This window comes from Manis pentadactyla, chromosome 17, assembly GCF_030020395.1.
Source record: "Manis pentadactyla isolate mManPen7 chromosome 17, mManPen7.hap1, whole genome shotgun sequence".
NCBI classification, from domain to species: domain Eukaryota; kingdom Metazoa; phylum Chordata; class Mammalia; order Pholidota; family Manidae; genus Manis; species Manis pentadactyla.
Window position 1 is genome coordinate 13,270,029 of NC_080035.1, and position 25,166 is coordinate 13,295,194.

General features: G+C 38.4%; 1 protein-coding gene across 2 annotated transcripts in view; it reads right to left on the reverse strand.

Annotated features, from left to right (window-relative positions):
- The window catches only part of DNAJC15 (DnaJ heat shock protein family (Hsp40) member C15), a 74,261-nt gene extending 51,194 nt beyond the window's left edge, over positions 1–23,067 (reverse strand). The window contains exon 1 of one of the 2 annotated variants that reach the window (XR_005034003.2): positions 22,906–23,067. Coding sequence is in view for 1 of the 2 variants with exons in the window: in XM_036932404.2 (XP_036788299.1) it covers positions 22,906–23,016 (111 nt within the window). In the remaining variant the exon portion in view is untranslated. The remainder of the gene's footprint in view (positions 1–22,905) is intronic. The other variant, XM_036932404.2, reaches the window with a different exon arrangement.
- Between the last annotated feature and the right edge of the window lie 2,099 nt (positions 23,068–25,166).

The window sequence follows — 25,166 nt, forward strand, 5'->3', positions numbered from 1 at the left end:
AGAATACATATAAAAATGTATTGAATATAAACAAGAGCAACTTTTCCCTGAACACATCTCCTTGGGCAAGGGAAACAAAAGCAAAAATGAACAAATGGGACTACATCAAACTAAAAAGCTTCTGTACAGCAAAGGACACCATCAGTAGAACAAAAAGGCATCCTACAGTATGGGAGAATGTATTTATAAACGACATATCTGACAAGGGATTAACATCCAAAATATATAAAGAACTCACATGCCTCAACACCCAAAAAGCAAATAACCCGATTAAAAAATGGGCAGAGGAGCTGAACAGTTCTCCAAAGAAGAAATTCAGGCACATGAAAAGATGCTCCACAGTGCTAGTCATCAGGGAAATGCAAATTAAAACCACATGAGATATCACCTCATACAAGTTAGGATGGCCAACATCCAAAAGACAAGGAACAACAAATGTTGGCGAGGATGTGGAGAAAGGGGAACCCTCCTGCACTGCTGGTGGGAATGTAAATTAGTTCAACCATTGTGGGAAGCAGTATGGAGCTTCCTCAAAAAAACTAAAAACAGACATACCATTTGACCCAGGAATTCCACTCCTAGGAATTTATCCAAAGAAAATAAGATCCCAGATTCAAAAAGACATATGCACCCCTATGTTTATCGCAGCACTATTTACAATAGCCAAGATACTATAGAAGCAACCTAAGTGTCCATCAGATGAATGGATAAAGAAGATGTGGTACATATACACAATGGAATATTATTCATCCATAAGAAGAAAACAAATCCTACCATTTGCAACAACATGGATGGAACCAGAGGGTATTATGCTCAGTGAACTAAGCCAGGTGGAGAAAGAAAAGACCAAATGATTTCCCTCAGTTGTGGAATATAACAACGAAGCAGAACTGAAGGAACAAAACAGCAGCAGACTCAGAGTCCAAGAAAGAACTGGCAGTTACCAAAGGGGAGAGATGAGGGAGGATGGATGGGGAGGGAAGAAGAAGGGGATTGAGGGGCATTATGACGGGCACATATAATGTAGGGGGGTCATGAGGAAGACAGTGTAGCACAGAGAAGACAAGTAGTGACTCTGTGGCATCTTACTACACTGATGGACAGTGACTGCAATGGGGTGTGGGGAGGACTTGGTAATATGGGTGAATGTAGTAACCACAATGTTTTTCATGTGAAACCTTCATAAGAGTGTAGATCAATGATACCTTAATAAATAAATAAAAAAATAGAAGTGTGTTTCATAAAGTTTTCTATGGACATACTAAGAGTCTTAGATATAAGCAAGTAAGCTAAAACTCTAACCTTAAAACTGGTCCAGAATAATAATATGATTGGTTTCCCAGAAAAATATATAATCTACTACTGGTTGTTTATTCACTAAAATTTTTTTTTTTCAGACAAATTTAGAGAGCTCTGAAACAACAAATTTCCCCAACTCTACACATACATGAATGACCCAAAGGGGAAAAGAAACTATCTAATTGCAAATATAGAAAATACAAAGTACAGGAGAGTCAATCTGAAATCTGAGCTAGAAGTTCCCATAGAACTCCTGACCATACCTGTATTTGACCTTAATTTTTAAAAGCAAAATAACATCTAAAACCTACTGGGGATTTTAAATAGCCTACGGTTCATTTGGCGTAACTGTATGAATATCAGAGAATTCCATCAACATCATCTTTATTTTACCACTGTTGAGAAAAATTTCACATGTGCTTTATCACCACGCTATTTCACATTTACTTAAATTTCAGTATTGTATCCTCAGGCTAACAGGATCTATTTATTTATTTTATATACAACACCGTATTTGATCCAGTGTCAGGGACATGATGTACTTCAATTTTTATTTTGAATGTTTTTAAACAATGATGCTTTAAAACTAAACTGCCAGTAACAGAATGACAAAAATGACATTGAAAAGACCACTTAAAAGCAAAATGGTGAATCAGGAATAGTGTTAGTACCACAGGCATAGTCATTTTCTACCAACTAGGTAATCACTAGGTTAAATGTCTAAAATTGTTCATGCAACTAGATCGACATCATGGTACACCTGTGATTTTACAGAAACTAGAGAAATGTCGCTATTTCTCTGACTTAGGAAAAATTAGAATATGTGTTGAAAATACATCAGGTACTGTGATTTAAAAAGATATATATATTTACCTTCTACTCTGGCCTAAGCTAAAACTGCCACAGGTGTCATATACATATAGGAAACAGTAAATAGTAAATATGGATGCCATACATGGTGTTACTTTGTTTATAATTTTTTTTTAATATCCACATGGCTGCCTTGGGTAAACAATTTGAAACATTTTCTTGGAAGATTCAGATATGTATGGATTAGAAAAATAGCTAACATTTTCTAGGCCTACAGAAGATCTAAATAAATTCTTGGATGTATTTTTCTTTTCTGTTCAAGATTAGGCTAGCACATACTTAAAACAAGCTGATCTTTCTATAAAAATGCGCACATACATACCTAAAAACTGTATTAGTTAAAAATCAGTTTAAAGCTCCACCCACTAATTCTTTTACAAATGTCCAGACTGGTATTTGGGAATAGTGGTCTATGTAAGGAAAACAGAAAACATTCTAGAGAAGTTCAAAGCGCTGGGGGTGTGAAGGTGTGGTAGGGGACAGATGGCAGAATAGACATCCATGCTGGGTACCAAATGATTAAAACAGGCACGTGAAGCACAAGAGTCTGGCTTGGGGAACAGCCCACTAGCCACCAGCCATCAGAGCCAGACGCCCAAGAGTCTGTCTAGATTTCTTAGCCTGTCTCCTCCCCTACATCAAGTTGATTACCATGTTCTGATGATTTGGCCTCTTAAATATCTCTTGAAGCCCACAGTCTCTCTCCATTTCCCCTGCTCCTGCCCAGCTTGAGGCCACGTCACTCTTCCCCTGGATTATAGGAACAACATCCTGACAGACCTCTGAGTGCAAACTGGCCTTTCTCTGGGCTACCTGCCACCTCACTGCCGAGGCAAGCTTCCCTGGGGCAGATTCAGCCATGCCACTGCCCAGGTTAAAGCCCATCTCTGGCTTGCAGAGAAAGAGCATGGCATAAATGGCAGGCACAAGTTGGCCCCCATCCAGCCACAAAAAAAAGACAAAGAAAACATTCTATTTACACCAAATTAAGAAATTAAATATTTTAACAATCTCATCATGGTCATCAAGGAAAACAAAGATGATATGTATACACACAGTAAGTTTATGTGATACTGCCAGTGGAATTCAATTTTTAAAAATTCATGATAACTTGAGATTATATTTGTCAAAAATGCCAAAAGCAGTTTTCACTGCATTCCCTTTGACCATATACAACATAAGAATATTTTAGACTTAAAAATGTCCAAGCATATGCACAACAGCAGTGCAGAAATCAACAAATACCTAATTCTCGATGAAATCACTGATTGGTTTCAAGTGGTTGGAGAGTTACCATAGAGAATCACCTGCTTAGTCTGCTAAATCTAGCTGAAGAAAATGTAATGTACACACTAAGTAACATCATTACAAAATTATGGTTTCTGATGTCTGCTGCATATTCAAATCTGTTATCGTCATCTTCCTCATGCTTAATTCGTACCATTCCCCATTCCCCTTTGCTCTTACTATTCTAAATTTTTACTCTTTTCACAATCCTTTGTGTTTTCCATCCATGCAGCAGCATTAACTCCATCAATCTTCCATTCCTGGATGTATGGATAATCCATGGGCTTGAAAGTTAATCAGGCGCAGGTTCCCATTCCAACTCAACATTTACCAGCTCTGTGGCCCTAAGCTGATCTCTTTAGGCCCATTTCCTCATTTACAAAATGGAATGTGAATACCGATGTCACAAGATGTTCAAAATGATTTATGAGATAAGATTATGAAAAATGATCAGCACACTGTTTAAATGTGGCAGATGTTAGTCCTTTCTTCACGCCAACATCTTTCACTCCTTTCTGTTCCTTTCTGCTCAGTGTTCCCGGAAAATTTCTACTTATTCAACAACAAATAGTTTCAAGGTCATCTCCCAGTGAAGCTTTCTTTCCCTGTCTACCTCCTCACCCATGTAAAACTCTTTAATGCCCAAAAACTACTCAGCAGATCTCTCTATCATAATATTTACCACATTATTTAGTAATAGTTTACCTGTCTATTTCAAATGTCTTTTAAAACGTGAGTTTCTGGACATAGAGACTGTTCATCTCTGGATTTTCCAGAATCTAACAAAGTACCTAGTACGAAGTAGGTTTTCAAAAGTTTGTATAATGAGATGAAAATGATCTTAAGAAACTTCCTCACCATCCAGATGCCTTTTGGAGCCTGTATTATTTGTATACTGTATTGATGTCTGCTACTGAATGGAATTATATTTGAAATAAGAAAATATAATGGAATGGTAGTCAAATTTAATGAAGAAACTAACACGTTTCAAAATATTCTGGACCAGGTAAATACATCCAGTCTCACGGAAGACAAAGAAAATGAAGTTAAGGATCTTGTGTCAGATAAATTTCATTACAAAAATGAAGATAATCCACAGGTCCATGTAGGAAAATGTGGAAAGAATACCTGAGTTATTAAACAAACATAAAGAAAGTAAAGAAATGCCCATTTAAAAAGGTAATTTTTCAAGTAGCCATTTGGAGGATATTCCCCATCTCTGATTGGCTGGTTGGTTTCCATAAATGCTCAGTAAGTGCCTACAATGTGCCAGTCACAATTCTAAGTCCTGGGGATATAGACAAAACTCACCCTTGTGAAGCCACATTTTAGCATGATAGACAGAAAATAAACGAAATAAATTGGGAAAATATACAACAGAAAGTGGTATGTGCTATGGAGAAAATAAAACAGGTAAAGACGTAGGTGTGTGTTAGTATGCTGAGTGCAGCAAATTTAGATAGAGTGAGCAGGGAAAGCTTCACTGAAAAGGTAGCTTTAGGGGGAAAAAGACTGAAGAAAGTGACAAATCCATGTCAGTATCTAAGGAAAGATCACTGCCGGCAAAGGAAACAAGCGTGAAGGCCCCATATGGCTGTTGTGCTTGGAGAACAGCCAGGAGGGCACTGTGCACAAAACAGAAGGTGTGTATGCTGGGGCAGCGGGTGGGGAGAAATAGGGATCAGGTCAGAGAGGCAACAGGGGACAGCTAACCATATCGGGCTGTAGGAGTCAACCTAAGTACTTTAGCTTTGAGTGGTATGAGGCATGATTATTTTGAACAAAGGCCCAAGATTACCTTTAGAATTCTAAAAAGATCACTGGTTGCTATGCTGACAACAGACATGTCAAAGTCAGAGACATGGAGATGAGTTAGAAATATACTGAAATAATCCAAGAAAGAGATAATGGTAGCTTGGATCAAAGTGGTTAGTGATGGAGATGAGAAAAAGTGGTCAAACTCAGGATCAATTTTGAAGATAAAGCCAACAAGATTTTTTGAGAAAAATGGATGTGATGAGGTATTAGAGAAACAGAGGAATCAATATCCATCAATTGATGAATGGACAGAGAAAATGTAGTGTGTATATTTAATGGAATATTATTTTAACTCAGGGAGAGAAAATCCTGGGCAAATACCTCTGAAACCGAAATCAGTCAAAGGGAGAAATGAAGTTTATTTCTTACAAGCAGTCGTCCACTTCTGCTCCCCCATGTCTCTCGCAACCAGGCTGCAGAAGCCCCCACCCAACCTCTGTGGTCCAGATAAGTCTCTCTTGCGCCCATGTAATTATTGCTATGGGGATGGACTACTTCTCTTCACACCCTGGAAACACCCATTGTATGGAGATGCACTAAAGCCAGGTGAGAGGTTCTGGAACTATTGCTATTTTATCCATAATTATTAACCTATAAAAAAGGAAATTCTAACATTTACAATGTGGACAAACTTTGAAGACGTTATGCAAAATGAAATAAGCCAGACACAGGAAGGCAAGTATTGTATGATCTCACATATATGTGGAATCTAAAAAAGTCAAACTCACAGAAGCAGAGAATAGAATAGTGGCTGCCAGGAGCTGGGGGTGGGAGAACTGGGGGCCATTGGTCAAACTTTCAGTTATCAGATAAATAAGTTTTAGACTTGAAATTTGCAAACAGAAGAGATCTTGAATGTTCTCCCAACACACACACACACACACAAGGTAACTATGGAGGTGATAAATGTGTTAACTTGATTGGAGGAATCATCTCACAATGTGTATGTATATCAAATCATCACATCCTACATCTTAAATATATACAATTTTTTATTTGTTAACTATACTTCAATAAAGTTTGGGGATAAAAAAGATGTCAAGGTATTGCCTTAAATAATTGGGAGAACAAACTTGCCTTTTGTGAAGAGTACTGGGGGCAGAGGGAAGGGATGTCATAAGCTCTTTTTTTGGACCACTTTTCTAAAACCATGCCATTATGAGTATGATAAATAAAACCCAAGCAGAGCAGTATGTGAATTCACAACACCTGGGGGAAAAAAACGGGCATCATCTGTTAATGAATAGAAGAATGAGCAAATTGTCTCAAAAAACATTCTTTGTTACCTTGCAGTGACTCAATTCTCAAGGGTTAATCACAAACAAATCACTTTCTGCTGAACTCAGTGTTTTATGCTGTCTTATCACTTGGTTCAGTTTCTACAAAGAAAGCTCTCTGAATTTAAACGACAGCAAGTGGAAGGGAGAAAAAAGAAAGGACACAGGAAGACTGCTGTCAAATCAACAGAACTTGGGAAAGAAGGTATTTGCACATTCAGAACAAAAGAGGGGAAGGGAATTTGTATTCAAGAACAAGTGTCAGACATGATAAAATGACATAAGGAAGAGAATTTTTACAATTATCCTTCCCTAAAATCTTCAAGTGAGCATGAATTCCACAGATTCCCATATCTAAACTGGACAAATCCGTGTTAATCTACCTGGCTCTCACCATTATTGTTTCATTGCCAAAAACAAATTTGAACCTCTCTCAAAACACCAATTCCCATGAAAACCTTTAATTAAGTAAAAGGGAAAGGCAAAGCTAACTACATCTGTGTTTGCTCCATTTTAAAGCCATTTAATTTATTTTAAACCTCAGGCAAGCATTATTTCTACAGCAAGACTAGAGAGTAAATAAAAGGGCAAAACAAAACCAAAGCAAAACAATAAAAACCAGAAGACAAACATAATAACAGAAACAAGACTCTCAGGTTTATATCCAATGTGTACTTCTCCAACTCTCTAATATAATTAACAAAAAATTCCCCTATTTAATACTTATTGTATGTAAAGATTATCCTAAGAATAATCTTTGAAGTACTGTTTTCCATTTATCCAGTGGCTGAAGTAAACCTTGTCTCTACTTCTTCTAATAACATAAGCAGCTTTCCTTGTACACATTAAACAAAACTGGTCTAAAAGCCCTGCCCCAACATTAGCACAGCCCTGGACGCCCCCGAGAGAACTAGGAGCCCCTGGGGTCATCAGAGGTCTGCCCAACCAGGCCACAGACTTGGTTTCAAGTTCTTAAACCGAAGTGATGGTCCGTTTTATGTGTCAGTTTAACTAGGTTAGTCAATTAAACACTAATACTGTGCAGGTATTTTGTACATGCGTCTAACATCTACCATCAGTTTACTTTAAGTAAAGGAATATATATTTAATAATGTACGTGAGCCTCATCTTACCAGTTGAAAGGCCTCAAGAAAAAAACAAAGGTTTCCCTGAGAAAGTAAAAATTCTGCTTTAAGAATCCGCTACAGCCTGAAAGTTTCCAGCCTACAGGCCTGCCCTACAAATTTTAGACTGCCAGCACTGTGTAAGCCAATTCCTTGAAATAAATACATGGATAAATAATACACACTCACTACTTGGTTCTGTTTCTCTGGAGAACTCTGACTGATCCAGATTTCTGCTGGGTTTCAGGACCAAGAAATAATGCTTTTTGGCATATTCCCTTGATTCATTCGTTATGCACTAATTCAATATTTAAACATTTAATCTGGGTGTCTATGCAGAGAGCACACAACAGTGTAGTGCGAGGCACTATACTCGGGTAGAGATACAGATCGACAGGATGACCTCACAAAGGTTACAAAATGATTCACAATCTCATAAAAAACATATCTCCTTAAAATTAGCTTGCTTTTACTATTTTATTTCTCCATAAATTTACCTAATTCCTTTTAAGACTTTAACTAGACTTTTAGCCAGAAATATTTATTGGGATAATAAAGATAGGGTAATACTATTCATCAAAGTTTCTCAGAAGTTGACACATATGACGCTTCCATTCATAGGCCCAGATTTTAAATCAGATTATGGACCACAGATAAAATTTTCTCTAGGCTATTTGCAAAGGCACATGGTTGTAACCCCTGTAAGAATATAGTAATTCATCTTCCATTTGCCCCATGGTCCCAAGAACATAAGCCAGGGAGAATTAAGCCTGGGCTTGCCCCACCTTATCTCTAAACATCCCGACCCTCCCCCAAGGCAACAGCCTGAGCGGATCCGCCACAATAAAAGGCACAACGCTCTGTGCTCTGTACCACGCTGCTCTCTCTCTCTCTCTCTCTCTCTCTCTCTCTCTCTCTCTCTCTCTCTCTCTCTCTCTCTCTCTCTCTCTCTCTCTGTCCCCCTGCTCTCTCTCTCTCTCTCTCTCTCTCTCTCTCTGTCCCCCTGCTCTCTCTCTCTCTCTCTCTCTCTGTCCCCCTGCTCTCTCTCTCTCTCTCTCTCTCTCTCTCTCTCTCTGTCCCCCTGCTCTCTCTCTCTCTCTCTCTCTCTCTCTCTCTGTCCCCCTGCTCTGTCTCCCTCTCTCCCTCTCTCCCTTCCTCCCCTCCCTCCCTCTCTCTCTCTCTCTCTCCCCTCCTCTCTCTGGGGCAGCCACTCTCTCTTTCAGATAATGAAGTCTCCTGCGTGGGCCTGTGTCTCCTGAGTCCTTCTGGGTAAGGAGGGTCGCGGCGAGATACCCTTTCAACCGCACCTCGTTACTGCATCAATGTGTAGTGAAATCAGAGTTAAGGTGCACTCATTGCCTTACACAATTATACTGAGATAACCACTGTGCTGAGAATAATCAAGTGCACAGATTTCATTACTTAGTGTTAACACAGTAAGTCAAATTTGGAACAAGGATGCACTAATAAAAACTCTCTATTCTAATTGTATACAATTATCATGATTTAGTAATAGGAAATTTAAAAAATTTTATAAAAAAGCTTTCACTTTAACTAGGTTTAACTTGAGAGGTGAAGATTCCAGTTTTACATTTTCATTATGATGTATTAGTCAGTCAGGCCTAGTAGACAGCAGTGGGAGGGGCTGAAAGACGATCTCAACAGATACTTGATCAGAGGCCACCAATAAGGAGCTTGTACTACTCCTGTACATCTTCCCTGCGAGCTCGTCTCCACCCTAGAGCTGGGCCATGATACTTTTTCTCAAAATGAGCTCTCCTCTGAAGCTGCTGCCTCTGGGTAAGGGAGCCGAGGTGTCTGAGTCACATCTTCATGACCCTCAGATATTCTTTCTTTTTTAAAATTAATTAATTAATTAATTAATTAATTTTGGTATCATTAATATACAATTACATGAGCAACGTTGTTGTTACTGGATTCCCCCCATTACCAAGTCCCCACCATATGCCCATGACCCTCAGATCTGTTTCACACCCATCAGGTAAAGATGACATGACTGACTGATTCCTACCTCTAACACAGAAAGGTGTCTGGTGTATTTGGCTTCTCAGCTACTAAACAGGAAAGAAGAAAAACAAAACTACTTTCAGAGGTCAAGTAAACTTACAAATATGAAAGAAATCAATGCCAGAGGTATCCTCTCCCCTATTCACACCTCTCTCTGTTTATTTTTCTATTGTGATCCCAGACCACAACTTCATAACTTGTCTCTCCTTCTAAAGACGAGCCTCTAGAGAGCAAGAGGTAGGCTTTATTCACCTTTGTTTTCCCAGAATATAGTATAGGCTATATAAAAGTTCATAGTTAATTGACTAGATGGATGTGGATAGATGGTTAGATAAGGCCAGCTGGCTGAGTACTCTGTTTCTGGGTCAAAGACAGCTTCTGAGAAGAGTTCAGTTAAAACTGAAGGACAGGGTCACTGACAGCCAAAGAGGAAAAAGGGAAGGGACAGGGAATCACTGTGACCTTAGGTCACTGCAATTGCCTATAGGTATGTATTGGGGGTAGGGGCCATCTACAGAATATGTGAAATATCTACAGAATATGTTACAGATTAGACCAGTTACCTGTGGAATATTTAAACACAGATTAGACTAGAACATTTATAAAAAGTACAAGTCAACTTCCATCTACTTAACAATATGGAATCATCTCAGGATAATAACACTAAGCAGACAGACCAAAAGGGAAAAAGATCTTCAAAGCCAAACTCTAATTATAAAATTTAAGTCAGAATGATACTACAAAATGACCACAGAATTTGGAAAATATTTGTTAGGAAGTAAGAATGTTAGATTCTGCATCCTTGCATTGTGGCTGTTCATACTAAACATGTCAAGTCTATAGATGTAACTTCTAAGATCTGTCCTGTGGTCTAAAGGCTCAGGTATATCTGCTCTCAAAAGCTGGCTCTTCTTGGCACTTCAAGGTTTATAAGGGTCTAGGAGTTAGTTTCTTTAACCTCTTTATCACTGGTATTTGATTCACTGGCCCTAAATTTTCTCCTCCAAGTTTAAGGGATATCCTTACTTCTGTGTTCTAAAATTTGGAGGGACAGGACCTATTTATCCAATGGACATCCTTTACCATTTTACTATTGTACTGAATTTATTAAATTATTTTCCAATGACTTCCTGAATTAAGAGTACTAAACTATCCCTGAATTAAATACTAAAATGTCTGAACCTATCTTCAAAGAGCCTTCTCTCCTGCATGCCTTTCGTCCCCGCCCCACACACACATTCAGTGACTTCTCCCATCAATATATTTATTTGTTATCTTTTTCTGGAAATTTTCTATTCATATTTGATAGTTTTGTAAAGTCATGCATGCAGAAGTAACACAGTATTTTAAGTACAGAGACTGTCTACTCTTACACAAAACGATATGTTTGTCTTATTTTCAATAGTTCCCAAAGGATATCTAATGTTTTGTTGGCATTTCTGACTGCAATACATTAAGACAATGTCACAGCATCAAAGACCTCAAAGAAATGGTAGAAAACATCTAGTCAAAATTCACATTTTATGGAGGAAGACAAGGAGGTCTGAAAAGTCACATGCCTTGTTCAAATTGTAACAAGGGGATTAAAACGCAGGTATCCTAATTTCAGATCAGAGCCTATGTCTTCAAGCACCCATTTAAAATTACTCCAACACTCTTTTAATAGATTATAAAAATCATTAATCCTTTCCAGTGCAAGTTCATATTCAATGAAACATCCTTATCTCACTTTAACACCCATTTTAAAAAGCCTTAGAAAGTCTTACACTCTTATTAAGTAGTTTTTTAAATTACCTCAAGAACAATGTCATTTAATTATCTGATGTCAAACTGGATCCTAGAACTGGCCCTTGTCCTCACTAATTATAATTCCCTATTTTTTCCACAAAATTTTATCTTCCCACCCGCTCTGAGTTGTATTTTCAACACTCCTACATTAAATATAAAATCATCTCTTTGTTAAGTGTGGAAGTGGATAAAATCAACCAGTCTGGTAAGTATGTAAGTGGAATTACTCATACCTCCTTCACCTTTTCTTCTGTGTGGGGCCATGCAACAAACAATCTCATGAGCTAATGCTGGGAATTCAAATTGCAACAATCTGTCTTAAGGGTAATTTCATCATAGGAATCAACAGCTTTTAGTATATTCAAGTCATTAGGCTCAATAACTATAATTTTTTAAAAAATTATCCTAAGAAAATAATCAGAGAGGTGCATAAAAACTTATATATGAGAATATTCTCAATGGCATTATTTATAATATATAATACTGGAAACAAACTGAATACCCTACAATAGGAGAATAATTAAATTAGGACCTATCTGAAATATGCACTGACAATATATTGAAAAATATTTACAAATGATATATTTAAAAGAGAATAAAGGTTATAAAGCAGAATGTACAGCATATACATATACAGGGGAAAAAAACCTGAATGACATAAACCAAAATGTTAGCAGCTATATAGTCTTAGTACCCACCTTTTATAATTCAAGTCCTAGGATCACAGACTTTGGAAGCAAAGAAATAGGATTTGAATTCTGGCCTCTATTTGTCAGTTCCATGACCTTTGCTAAGTTTCTTAACCTCTATACCAGTGTTTCCTCATCGTAAAATGAGGATAATAATTGTACCTACTTTCTGAGGTCAGTTTGAATTTTTATAACTTGGAACATTCATATACATTACTTAGTATTTCACATGTGATAAACATTCAGTAAATAGTACCTATTTCTATTTATTGATATAGCTATTAATGTCAATATTAATAGCTTTTAATAAGCTATTACCAATAATATTACTTATTATTATACAGCTTTTTTAAATTTTCAAGTCAGAAGAAGAAATAAAGGTTATTAAGAAAAATCTCAGAAAGGTTTAATAACTTTTAACTTAAGTCAGAAAACCCCCCAATCTGTCTACTTGAAATTTTGAAAACAAATTCTTCCTAGCACTCTTCAGTAAAAATAAAGGCACTGATCATTGATATCTTCCTTTTTATCTTTGTACCCTGATTATAAAACAATCTCACTACGTCTCTAGGTGGCCTCCTCTCTATCATGTTCTCCTATGAGCTTTTTTTTAAATACTGATTTTGAAGTCCTTGGAAGTACTCTTTAAACTCTCTCTTGGCATACATTTGATGTACACCTTACCCTGCAACACTTTATAGCTCTGCTTATTTTTCTTACTTGGGAAATCATCCCATTTTCTGAAAGCTAATTTTACTCCCCCACAATACCCTATTTTACTTTAAGGCAATAGTTTCTTACAGTGGTAATGCTTGTAAGCTTAAATCTCATTACACAGTATTCTCTGTTTCCTTTTTGAGTTAAGCTGAAATAAAATTAACTCTGTTTTGAAGTTCAAGAATTTTTAAGCATATCCTGAAGCATCTCAAGGCTCTGAAAATTACCACAAAAAACAGGACTGTATCATTTCTTAGAGCTGAATTTCATCAGTTTCTGATATCGAAATGACACAGCAGCAATATGTTGTATAAAAATAAAAAGGTCAAGGATTTTTTAGTCAGAATTGGTTTCATATCCTAGTCCTGCCACTTACTAACTATAAAACCTTGGGAACTAAAGTAACCTCTTTGATCTTCAGTTTTCTTATATGTAAAGTGGTGAAATGTAACATCTAACTTTACAGGGTTATAATAAATGGAAAAATATAATCACAATGCCTGGTATAATTCAGTAAATATTATAGTTTACTTCCTACTTTAACTACTTGCTTGCACATCATGAATTCAATACATTCACGCAGATCATTCATTTTTACCTTATTTTTGTGTATTTCACGAAAAAAATTTAAAATAATACTAGTATTATGGTGGTAGGAGTCAGGTATGAAATTTTTCACCTTATAAAAGACCTTATATTTGAAATCATTGGGAAGCACTATTTTAGGGCAAATAAATAAATAAATAAATAACCTTGTACTGGCCTAAAGTGAATTTACATACTACAAGGACCTAAACAATTCTCTACAAAATTTCAGTGAAGAAAACCTTATCATACTGACAGACAATAACCTCAGTGTTAGAAATAGACCCACTGACACTTAAAAATGAGAATGAATGAGTCAACAATTCTAAACTACGTAATATTCCAGCAGTTCCTAAATAGCAGAATATCACAAGTTTTCTAGAATAGAAGGAAAGGCTAAAATGGGTTACCCCAAGTTAGTTAAAGGGAATAACAAATCGGGTATCAATTCATGGCATTTACTAAAACCTCTTTTTAAAATTCTTTAAAAAATTCATATAATAAATCAAGAAATATTGTAAGTACTATACGGTAATAAAGTTGTTGGTGAGTAAAACTTTGACATCATTGTAGAATCAGTATTTGGGAGAAAATGTGCTGTTTGCAGTACCATTCTGCAACTGGCTTTCACTGTTGACTTCTCTTCCTTCATTTCTACATACCTGCTATATAAGACTCTCTTATCAGCTTCAGGGGTGGTAGTGGTTGGAAATTCTAGGTATTCCAAGAGGAAGAGAAAATTATTCCCTGGGAGATATTTAATCATTTAGAGTAATATGCAGTAATATTTGACCTTATACCTAGAGACAGGCTCTTCTGTTCACTGACTCATGTTAAGATTCTACAACAAATCTGAAATCTAATGATAAATACAGAAAGACTGATGAGTCTCTCTCCACTTCAAAATCTCCTGACATCACCCATTAGCAGTCCCTAACACTAGATATGGAAAAACAAATATAAAGCCCAAACCAACCACTTTCTGGAATGAAGTTTCACTTTTCGTGGACTGAAAGCAGCAGCCACTTACTCCAAAGGCAACCTCATCAGCTATACAGAGGGAAGATAAAGAAACGGGGGGAGAGATGAGTAGAAGTACTTAAGGCTATTAGGATCCAGAGGTGTGACCACAGTGCAGTTTTCCATGAGATAAAATATTACACACACAAGGCTTCTCAGAGAAATTGCTGATTCTAGGACTGGGGCAAGAAATGTACAAAATGAGCTCAGCACACTTTGCAGGGCCAAAAGTAAAGAGGTGCTCAAAAAAACCCCAGTGGGGGTATGTCAAAGCGGCAGAGGAGACAACTGAAAGAGGTACCAAAGGCAAAAGCTGGAACATTTCGAGCAACAAAATAGGAATACTGGAATATAACCCAAAGTGTAAGATAAATGTCCATGAATCCAGCCTGATGTAAATGACTGAGTAAATAAGTAAATGGGGGAAAGAGATGAATCTCCCATGCAGAAGAATTCCAAATAATTTCATAGACTACACCCTCAAGGAAGGGAACTGTAACTCCCACTCCTTAAATGCTGGCCACACAGAGTGACTTCCTTTTAAAAAGTATAACATGGAAAGGGGAAAAACAGAACTTTACAGTGGAGAAACTGGACATATACTACTTCGTCTGAGTGGATCAAGGTTAACATAAATAGTGATAAATCATATTCATGATGTGATGGAAATGGCACCTTCCTCTTTGGTCTTCCCCCAAAATATCCATCATCCATCTAACCATGAGAAAAATAGATGACCAATTCCATAGAGGGGCACTCTAAAAAATACCTGATTGGTATTCCTCAAATCTGTTAGGGCCATCAAAAATAAGGCAAGTCTGAGAAACTGTCACAGCCAAGAGAAACCAAAAGAAATACAAAAACATACCACACTAACACAAATGTTAACAGGGGAAACTGAGTGTGCAGTATAAGGAGACTTCTGTAAATCTAAAACTATTTTTAAAAAGTCTGTTTTAAAGGGAAAAAATGTGACACATGGTGATTAGATTTTCATGAGAGATAACATGTTTATTTAATCCCTAAGAGCACTGACATAATATTCAGAGAGCCTAAGACAGTGAAAATGGAATTCCATGAAATACTCTTTCCCTCACAATAAATAAGACTTTTGTGGGCTAAGGGAATACTCACTCACCATTTACAAAAGAGTATACAAAACACATCACTTTTAGTGGAACATGCTTTCAAATTTCTCAACATCTGTGGAATTCAAATTACCTTACAGCTGAAAATAGTGTGTGGTCTCAGACCTGTCTGTACTCACCAACCTGGCTTTCCCCTGCTCTGCCCTGCAGAAAGGAGAATCAAGTCCTGCAGGCCCCTGTGTAGCTGGCCCCAGTTGAGTAGGACCAGTGGGATGCCATCTTGGGAGACAGGAGGATGGAAGAGAGACCAGGATACTTCTCCCACTTCCTCTCTGCGGCAGCGGGGTCTCTGTGGCTCCAGCTCCCCTGCACAGACCCCCATGGTCCACTTAACAAGGAGTAGTTTTGAAAAGATCAACTCTTCCCTCTGGCCCTTCAGCCCTAGGAGTGCTAGTGGTTTCCTGCTGTTCTCAACCTCTGATCTGCCTCAAAACCCACTATTTGGCTTCTCAATAATTCCATCACCTCTACCAAATCTCTGCATCACATTTCCTTTATTTATGTAATTTAAATGTCTGTTTGCCTGGTTAGACCTTGACAGTTAGAACAGTTGAAGGGGAAAGAGGATACGGAGAGAATATATTCTAAGTAAAAGCAGAGGCAAACAACACACCAACTGTGTAAACCTGGGCAAATTATTTGATTGCCGTAAGCCCCTATTTATTCATATGTAAGTGGGTGATTATAATAGTATCTATACCTCACAGGGTTACTCTATGGACTAAATGAGTTCACACATTTAAAGCATTAGCCTAATGCCTGGCACAAAACATTTTAGCTACCATCACTATTATTGCTGCCATCATCTCCTCTAGATTCCCAGGGTACTGCACACCGCGATACATTCTTAAATGGTCTTGCCTTCTTCTGCTTCTCTATCCTCTGCCCTCCTTAAACATTGCTTAATGTTCCTGAAGCCCTCCACTGCCCACCAGTTCCTACAAAACCTCAACTGCCTAAACACACAGTCCACACTCCTTAATATGCCACCCAGGGCTGTCCACAATCTTATCCCAACCTATTTGTCCTTATTTTTTTCCCTTGATATAACCTACATCTTAGAGAAAACTGTTTTTCTTTCTTTCTGGCTTCTCTTAAAAAATCAGATATTTTTCAAGTCCCTTGTGGACAAACTCTGTGTTTGACTCACCTTTGTATTCACTATAGCACTGAGCCCCAGTGCCTCACCTAATAAAGCTGGACTCCATAGTAAGTATTGAATGAACAAGTAAATGGCAGTACTTAGTAGAACCAATCTTGAATTGGGTATTTAAATTTGATTACTCTGCCTTCTAGAGCAGGGGTTGGCAAATTTACAGCCTACAGCTTAATCTGGCCCTCCAACTGTCTTTGTAAATAAAATTTTACTGGAACCCAGCCACATTTATGCATTGTCTATACAGTTGCTTTCACTTAACAATGGCAGAGTTCACTAGTGTGGCAAGGTCTTATCACCTGCAAAGCATAAAATACTATTTAGCCCTTTACAAAGGTAAGTTTGCCGACCCCTGCCCTTAAAGGTGGCAATCCTGGTTTATTCATCCATATCCTCCCCTCACACACCTAATACAGAGTCTTCCATCTACTTGCTGATCAAAAAAAAATCTATTGAACTGAACTGAATTGACAAACTTCAGGAACAGAGTTGGTTGGTGAGTACCTATGTTATTGGAGGTATTAAGCAACAAAATGACCAAAACTTGAACAGCATGCCAGAAGTCAGAGTATTATGCGTACTGACTGCACATAACATTTATTAGATGGTTATATTTGAGGCTTTTATCACAAAAAAGTCTTGAATTGGATATTTAAATTTGATCACTCTGCCTTCTAGAGCAGGGGTTGGAAATCTCATTTATCTTACTCCTTTTTAATTCCTTCACACTGTCAGTTCATAATTCTGAAAAAATTTCTCTAATCCTCTATTTTTCTCCCATCTAGTTGTTTCATTCACTTGTTAATCACCCAACAAAACTGGGTGGAGCAATAACATGTGCCTGGTACCATGTTGGCAACTGAGAGAATAAGGATCCTTAAAACATGGTCCCGATAAAGACTATCTAATTTCAGTTTAAAAGACTTTTTTCAAAAAGGAGAAGAAGCACTATTTAAATAATGCCAGCAAATCAACAAGTGGACCAAGTCAGGTGTCTGTTACCATCACCTAGTTTGCAATATCTACCAGCAACAAACACACACACACACACACACACACACACATACACACATTACTTTAAATGTTCCACTACTATGAATCAAAGAATCTCTGAAAACTGGGAAAACAGCCCACTCTATCATAACTGCCACTGTGAGGGGGGAAAAAAGCTTCAAAATTGTTTACAAATTCCCTAAGGCATTTTATTCTTCCAAAACAGCATAAGCAGTAAATAAGCATCTAGAGAAATATAAATTGCCTGAAAGTATTATAAAATGCTAAAACTTCTATCCTGAAACTGCAAACATTTAAGTTCAAGATAGACAACAGTTGTACAAGTGGGAAAATTAAGATGGAAAAAAACTATCTGCTTCAAAAAAATTGTTGTGATGGAAAGAGGAAAGATGGAGACGATTCCCTCACACAACAAACATTTATTTAGCATTTACCATAAAAACATACAAACATTTACTTAGCCTATACCAGACCTTAGTGCTAAGCTCTGGGAAAAGAGTAGTGAGCAAGACAGACAGACTCTGATTTTTCCTTAGAGGCTAACATAAAGGAGAAACCCTACAGAAAAATACATGCATCAGTATGTTAGAACCAAACATCCATGTTTACTAAGTCACTCAATGGTATTAAAGTGAATAGCTATTTAATAAATGATTATGGGATTATGATGTGTCAATTACTATGCAAATCACAAAGCATATAAAAGTTCTTGCCCTGAAGACTTAACAACCTAGGTGTTTACACAAATATAAATAACTTTGATACATTATCAGAAGTACATTAATAAAGACCTGTATGACTAAGGAAGTACATAGGATGAAAGAACACTATTCTACTAGGGAAGGGGAACTTGAGTCAGGCGCCTCACATCAGTAACTGAGTTTAAAAAAATGATTAGGAGTTTGCCAGGCAAAGACTTTCAGACATAAGAGAAAATTATATAAGTCAAGCCACAGCGCAGGGTACAGTACTAGGTAGGGGACAGGAAATGGAGCTGGGTAAGCTGGTGGTCAGTTCATGAAGAGTCCTATGCACCACCCTGAGGAGAGCTTGGACCATGGTAAATGCATAAAAGGGGATGGTACTATAATTAGGTCTGTTGTGTAGAAAATACCTAACGGCAGTGTGAAGTTTAAAAAGGGTTAAGTACCAGAAGCAAAGACAACTGTTTTTAAAGGCTATTACAATACAATAAGCCAGAGGAGAAATGATAAACACTAACAGAGTAGCAGTAGCAAGGGAGAGGAAAAAGAAATTACAGATACCAGGGCAAGTGACTCATGGACTGAATGATGGGGTAAAGGAGAAAGCAGGGTTGATGATGGCATTTTTGAAGACATGGGAAGAGGAGAATCAGTACATATGGGGGAAGGATGTAATGTGCTACATTTTAGATAGCTAAATTTTGTATTTCTGTTTATAGGACTGATTAGTAGTAGACAACTAGAAATTCTTATTAACTCCATTCACTGAGAGAACGGTTCTCATTCCTTCCCATTCCAGAATAACATCTATTCACTCAACCATTTCTTTTTGGAATGATTCTCAAGCACAATTATAAATGATGAAAATACACAGACAGCAAACCAAGTCCTTGTCCAGGGATCTTAGCCACCTCTTATGATGTAAAAAACAGTGAGGAAAGAATCAAAATTAAATACATCATAATTCATATCTTCAAAGGGAAGCTTCAAGGTAAACATTTAAAATCAAAACTGCAATAGAAAAATAGCAGAAGTAGTCTTTTTTTTTGGTAATGAATAAATACTTGATAATTTCCATGTCTGATAGGTCTTAGTTTTCATTTTCAGGTTTGCTTATACCGAAATACGTATGCGCTAATTTTCTTGCATATTAATTACACTATCATAATAACACTAGGAGTTAAACTTTTCAGGAAAGTACTAAGAACTAAAAGGTTACCACTTCATTCAAACTGAGTTTTGTTCAAACTGTTTTAAAAGTTAATGATATTCTCTTCTTAACTTTCAAGTTTCTTTTCTACTTTTCCATGAGAACCAGCTTTGCAAAGCAAAGTTTGACCATGTAAGACACCGTTTTATTCAAGGTACTACACAGGGCTTTCTGCCCATATTTTTATCTCTTTAATCTCCTAAACAGGCTAGTGAACATTAAGTCTTGTTCCTAGAGGGAAGCTTACCAGAGATTTAAACATCTACAACTACAACATATACTTTAAAATGCACTGCACCTTTTTAAAAAACAGTATGAAACATTTCTTCTTCAACTCCTTGACAATCATTTTATTTTCTACTACTGTCAAGAAGATTACTAAATATGTCCTACACCTAGACCAATTATTCTTTCCTAATACCCTTTGTCAGCTTCCCATCACTTTCAGTATTCCCAAGTTCCCCCAAAGTTATTTTTAACTCTCTTAACTTCTACCTCATCAACGGTCTGCCTGGACCAATGATCCCAAAGAGGCAGAACAAGCCCTCATGGGCGTTTTGAAAATCTGTGACGATCTTTTTGGCTGTCACAATAATTTCAGTAGGAGAGAGGGCATTTGGTAGATGTGATCCAAGAAGGCCTAAAAGGTATGAGACAACCCTATACAACAAAGAAATGTCTGCAACCCTAAAAAATTTACGACTCTACTATGCATTAAGTGAAAAAAAAAGATGCTTATGATCATCTTAGTCTAGAGCTTTATTTCATATAAGATATATTATTTCTGCACTGTTTCAGTGAAGACTGAATTTTCCAGAAGTACAACTACCATGTAAATTGAGAGATGATTCCACTTGTTTGGTTCAGAATTTTATCAAAAACTGCTCACAATACAGGAAAAATCAGTTTACCCATGACAATGGTCCTTACAGTATATGAAATGAATGTAATATATGTAAAATCAGTCTGCACTTAGAGCTGTCATACTCACTGTGACTCTTCACAATTGGTTCATTATGCCAGCAACTCATAACTTCACTATGTCTTCTAATGCAATCAGGCCTGAGCATTACATATTTCAACAGTAGACATGTTACTTCCTAATAAAATACTTTTTTTCACCCTTACGTTTCAATTAGAGCATTACATTGATTTTTTAAAATTATGTTTATGGGTAGATTTTACTGCCTATGAATCTTATTTTAGAATATTACAGGAGACTTTACAGAATATTTGTTATGAAAAGGGGACACTGGGCTGGACAGGTTTAGAATCACTGGCATACACATTGGCCTTCATGTGCCTAGAGTACTAAGGATGTGTCCTCACAGATAACCTGGATTCCATACATTCCCTCTTCCCAATAAAAGTACCTACAGATGTAAAAAACCACCATTATTACTTTGATATTCAAAATACCAGAGCTTCTAACTGCCTTGCAAATCAGTCCAGTACTGAGATTTTTACAACTCCATAATAAGTTTCCTTCTACCTAACCTAATATCTTATCCAGTCTGTATTATAGATTGAACACTGCATTCAGAAAGCCTATGTCTAAGGAGTCAGCAAGTCATAGTGCAAAGAGCACAGAATTTGGAATCCTAAGTCTGCCACTTATTAGAAGGGTGATATTGGGTAAGTAAGTTACCACTTTCTAAGTCTCCATCTCATCTCTTAAGTGAGAATTAAGAGACTTCCCTAACAGGGTTGTGCTAAGAAATGAATCAGACATAGTAGGAGCTCAAGAGTTTGCTACTTCAAACTTTTATCTGTTTTGTTCACTTACTTATGCCAAGGCTCTAGGATGGTATCTGACACCTAGCAGTGCTCCAAAAATTAAGATCGGTGAATACACTGCTTTCTGAAAACTTCCCAGGCAAGGCCATCTGACTCTGTTCCAGAAATGTACCAGTTAATCAAATAGTACTGAGTGCTCAAAAGCTGAGTGCTTATTATTAGTATAAATACCCAGTCTCTGCTCTTAGGAAACTTAGAAAAATGCTGGAAAATGACAGCCGACAAAAAAGAGGTCACAAGACAGTGTATAACTTGTCAGTAAATGATATGGACAAAAAGTGCTATTAATCCAAAGGCAGGATATATCACTATGAGTTGGAGTAACATGGAATGTGGTGTGAAAAGGATAAAACAGCCACGTTTCCAGACCTTCTCCAACTAATCTATTCATAGGGCACAAAGCCTGAGACAAATTTACAATAGCCTAGCCTACCACAACTTTGCTTAAAACTCATCAAAATTGTACCACCACCTCAAGATATCTCAACTCATTCACATTGTTACCAGATGATTCCTATGTTCTAGGACTCTGGCTACTGAGCACTTGAACTGTGGCTATTCTGAATTGAGATGTGCTGTGGTGTAAAATACACACTGGATTTCAAAGACTTATTAAGAAAAAAAATCTCATTAATAAGTTTCCTACTGATTACATGTCAAAATATTACTGTGAATATACTGGGTTAAATAAAAAATTATGATGGAAGTTAAATCCCGTTTCTTTCTCACTTTTTCAATATGGCTACATTAAACTTAAGAACACCTGTGTGGCTCGCAGTACGTTTACACTGGGCACTTCCTTTTCCCAACTTTGGGTACTTCCCTATTCCCAAGCCTGAATAAACTGCTTGCTCTTTCCGACTGGGGCCTGTCTCTGGCCCACGGCTTTGTAGGTACTATTGGTGCCGGAAACACTTTTACCTCTTCTTTGGCCAACTGGTCCGCATTCTTCAGACCTTAGTTTTGAACCATCGCTTTCTCCAGGAAGCCTCCCCTGCCCTCAGCCCCGACCCCAGCAAGGCAGACTGGGGCTCCTGCGGTGCAGTAGTGCAGGACCCTCGAGTGCTTATCTTACTGTTTCTGCCACTGCCTTTCCGCTCGGTCTCGGCGACGAGACTGGAAGCCCCTTGAGGGAACAGAGACTCTCCGGACACGCCTACTACTCAATGCCTGGCACCGAGCAGAGGTTCCGCAGACCGAAGTGAGGGGTGCGACAAAAGGCACGGGAAATGAGCCCCGGCATCACCACGGTTCGAGGGGTACGGGGTTAGAATGTACACAGGGGGGAGCGGCAAGGAGGGGATCCCTGGGGTGCAGAGGTCAGGCCCGGGGCGCTTGGAGCCGGAGAAGGTGGGCGCCGGCGGCAGAACTCACCAGGCCCCGGTCGATGTCCGCGTCCGGCCGTTTGGTGGAGGGCGGCGAGTACTCGGCGTAGCGCAGTCCCTCGCCGGCTGGGGCAAAGCCGCCGCCGCCGCCGGCCGCCATGGCAATGCGGCGCCGGCCGACTCGGAGCTCCGCGGCGCCGCCTACGATAGGGCCGCAGGGACAAACTAGTTCGGGCGGGCCCGTTCGCGGGTTTAGCCGACGCCACACCCGTGGACTTGTTCGGGGCCGGGGCCTCGGGAAATCAGGTTCTCACTAAGTCCAGGCCCATCAAACCCAAGGGTCCCAATAGGAGCGGAGGGCCCTAGGGTGTGGAATATTGTTTCAGATTCGCCGGCCCAAAGCCAATGCTGGGCCTCTTGGGGCACTGAGTGCTGGGCCCTGCCTGGCCCCCGTCCCCGGCCCTCCTGAGGACCAGGGTTTAATTTCTGTGCTCAGATGTTGGGTTTGATGTTGGTCTCTACAGAGTCCAGCTGCAGTGCCTGTAGGCCCCCAAGCACACCTCACCTTTCTTCTCACCCCCAACTACTGATCATAACTCTGCTTAATGCTTCAACCCTCCCATCCATGAAGACAACAAAAGTGGCAATATGCTTACTCCACCTCTTCCCTCCATATCAATGGCTATATTTAATATAAAATAGCAAAGAAGAAACCTGTAAGAAAGTAAATAAACCTCTCTCTCCACGAATAGTTTTGTGCTGACTTGTATATAGAAAGACCCATTTTGTTTTTTTCTATTCTTGAATTAAAAGTTTTGAGGGTCTATTAACTTATTGATTTAGTTAATATTAGCAAGCCCAAGAGGTTAGGGCCTAGAGGAATTTACAAACTAGTGGGAATATATCACTGACACAGAATGATAATAACACATGCCAGAACATGAGACCACACATTGGACAGCAGTATAAAGAGAAAAGGACCAGGAGAATAGAAGAGATCCGAGTTCTAGTACATATTCTATCATTTTGTAGACTTGTATCCCTGAACATGTCCATTAACCTCTCCGAATCACTCCTCTGTGGAAGGGGAGTAACAACAGCCCAACATTCTGACTCAAGGTAATTGTAAGGAGAAAAAAGAAAAAGATGTGGAAGCAATATGTACAACACACTTACGAAGAGAATTGCCACCACAGTGCTAATGGCCACTTTTAACTGGGGTCATTAAACAAGAATTGGTCAGCTTAGCCATTGAGATGCTCAGTAAAGAGTGGGTAAGACTTTTTTAGAAGGAAGAACAGAAGGGTTTTCACCTAAAAACAAATTCAAAGAAATTATAAAAGATGGCATGTAGAACTGGATTTTAAAAAATGCTGATCTTCATGATCTTCAGAGGCAAGACCTTATTACAGAAATTAATTTTTTCATTAGACCGTTCCACAACTATCAAGAACACTGGTAAATGAAGCAAATGAATTGGATTGGGGCCCACAGATCATTCATTCACTCATCCATTCATTTATTTAATAAATGTTGAGCATTTTTAGTTATCAGGCACTCCACTGGGCATTGGACCTACAGTGTCAAGCAAACAAATGAGATCTCTGATTCCTTGGAGTTTACAGACTATGGGAGGTTTATGGTGTCCCCCTAGCAATCAAGCCCTCCCAGTTATAGCCTGCCAGCCTGGAGCATATGAGCAATTGGAGAAAGACCCAGATCAGCCACAACTTCTCTTAGGGCAGCTGCTGCCCCTACTCAAGGACTGGAGGAAAACTTTCAGAAAACAGCAAAAAAATTTGAGGCAGGCTTAGGGGAACAGGGATAAGAAAGCATTGCATATGAACAGTACTACAAATAATTCAGTTTTGCTAAAGCTTAAAGTATAAAGAAGAGAATGTAGCTGCATGAGATTGGACAGATAACTAGACAGAGGCCAGATATTGAACAGCTTTATTTAATAAGCATTTAAAATTTATCTTACCAAAAAATGTTGAATGCAGTAGTTACATGATTAGATCTACATGCTAGGAAGATCATTCTGGTAGTGATGTGGGATTGATGGGCCAAAACTAAAGGAGCGAGATCGGCAAGAAAGTTATTACAATAGTCTGAACAAGAGAAGTTGAAGCCTAAACTAGGGCAGTGGCAGGGAGGGGTGTAGTGACCTTTATTGGTTTCTTTCACACATTCAATCCTTCTTGGCCCCACCCAACAAGGACCCAGTGATTGATTCTGTCCTCTACTCTCAGGGTGGGCCCTGAGTGACCTAAATCAACAAATGCTTCCCATCACTCTAGACATGCTGTT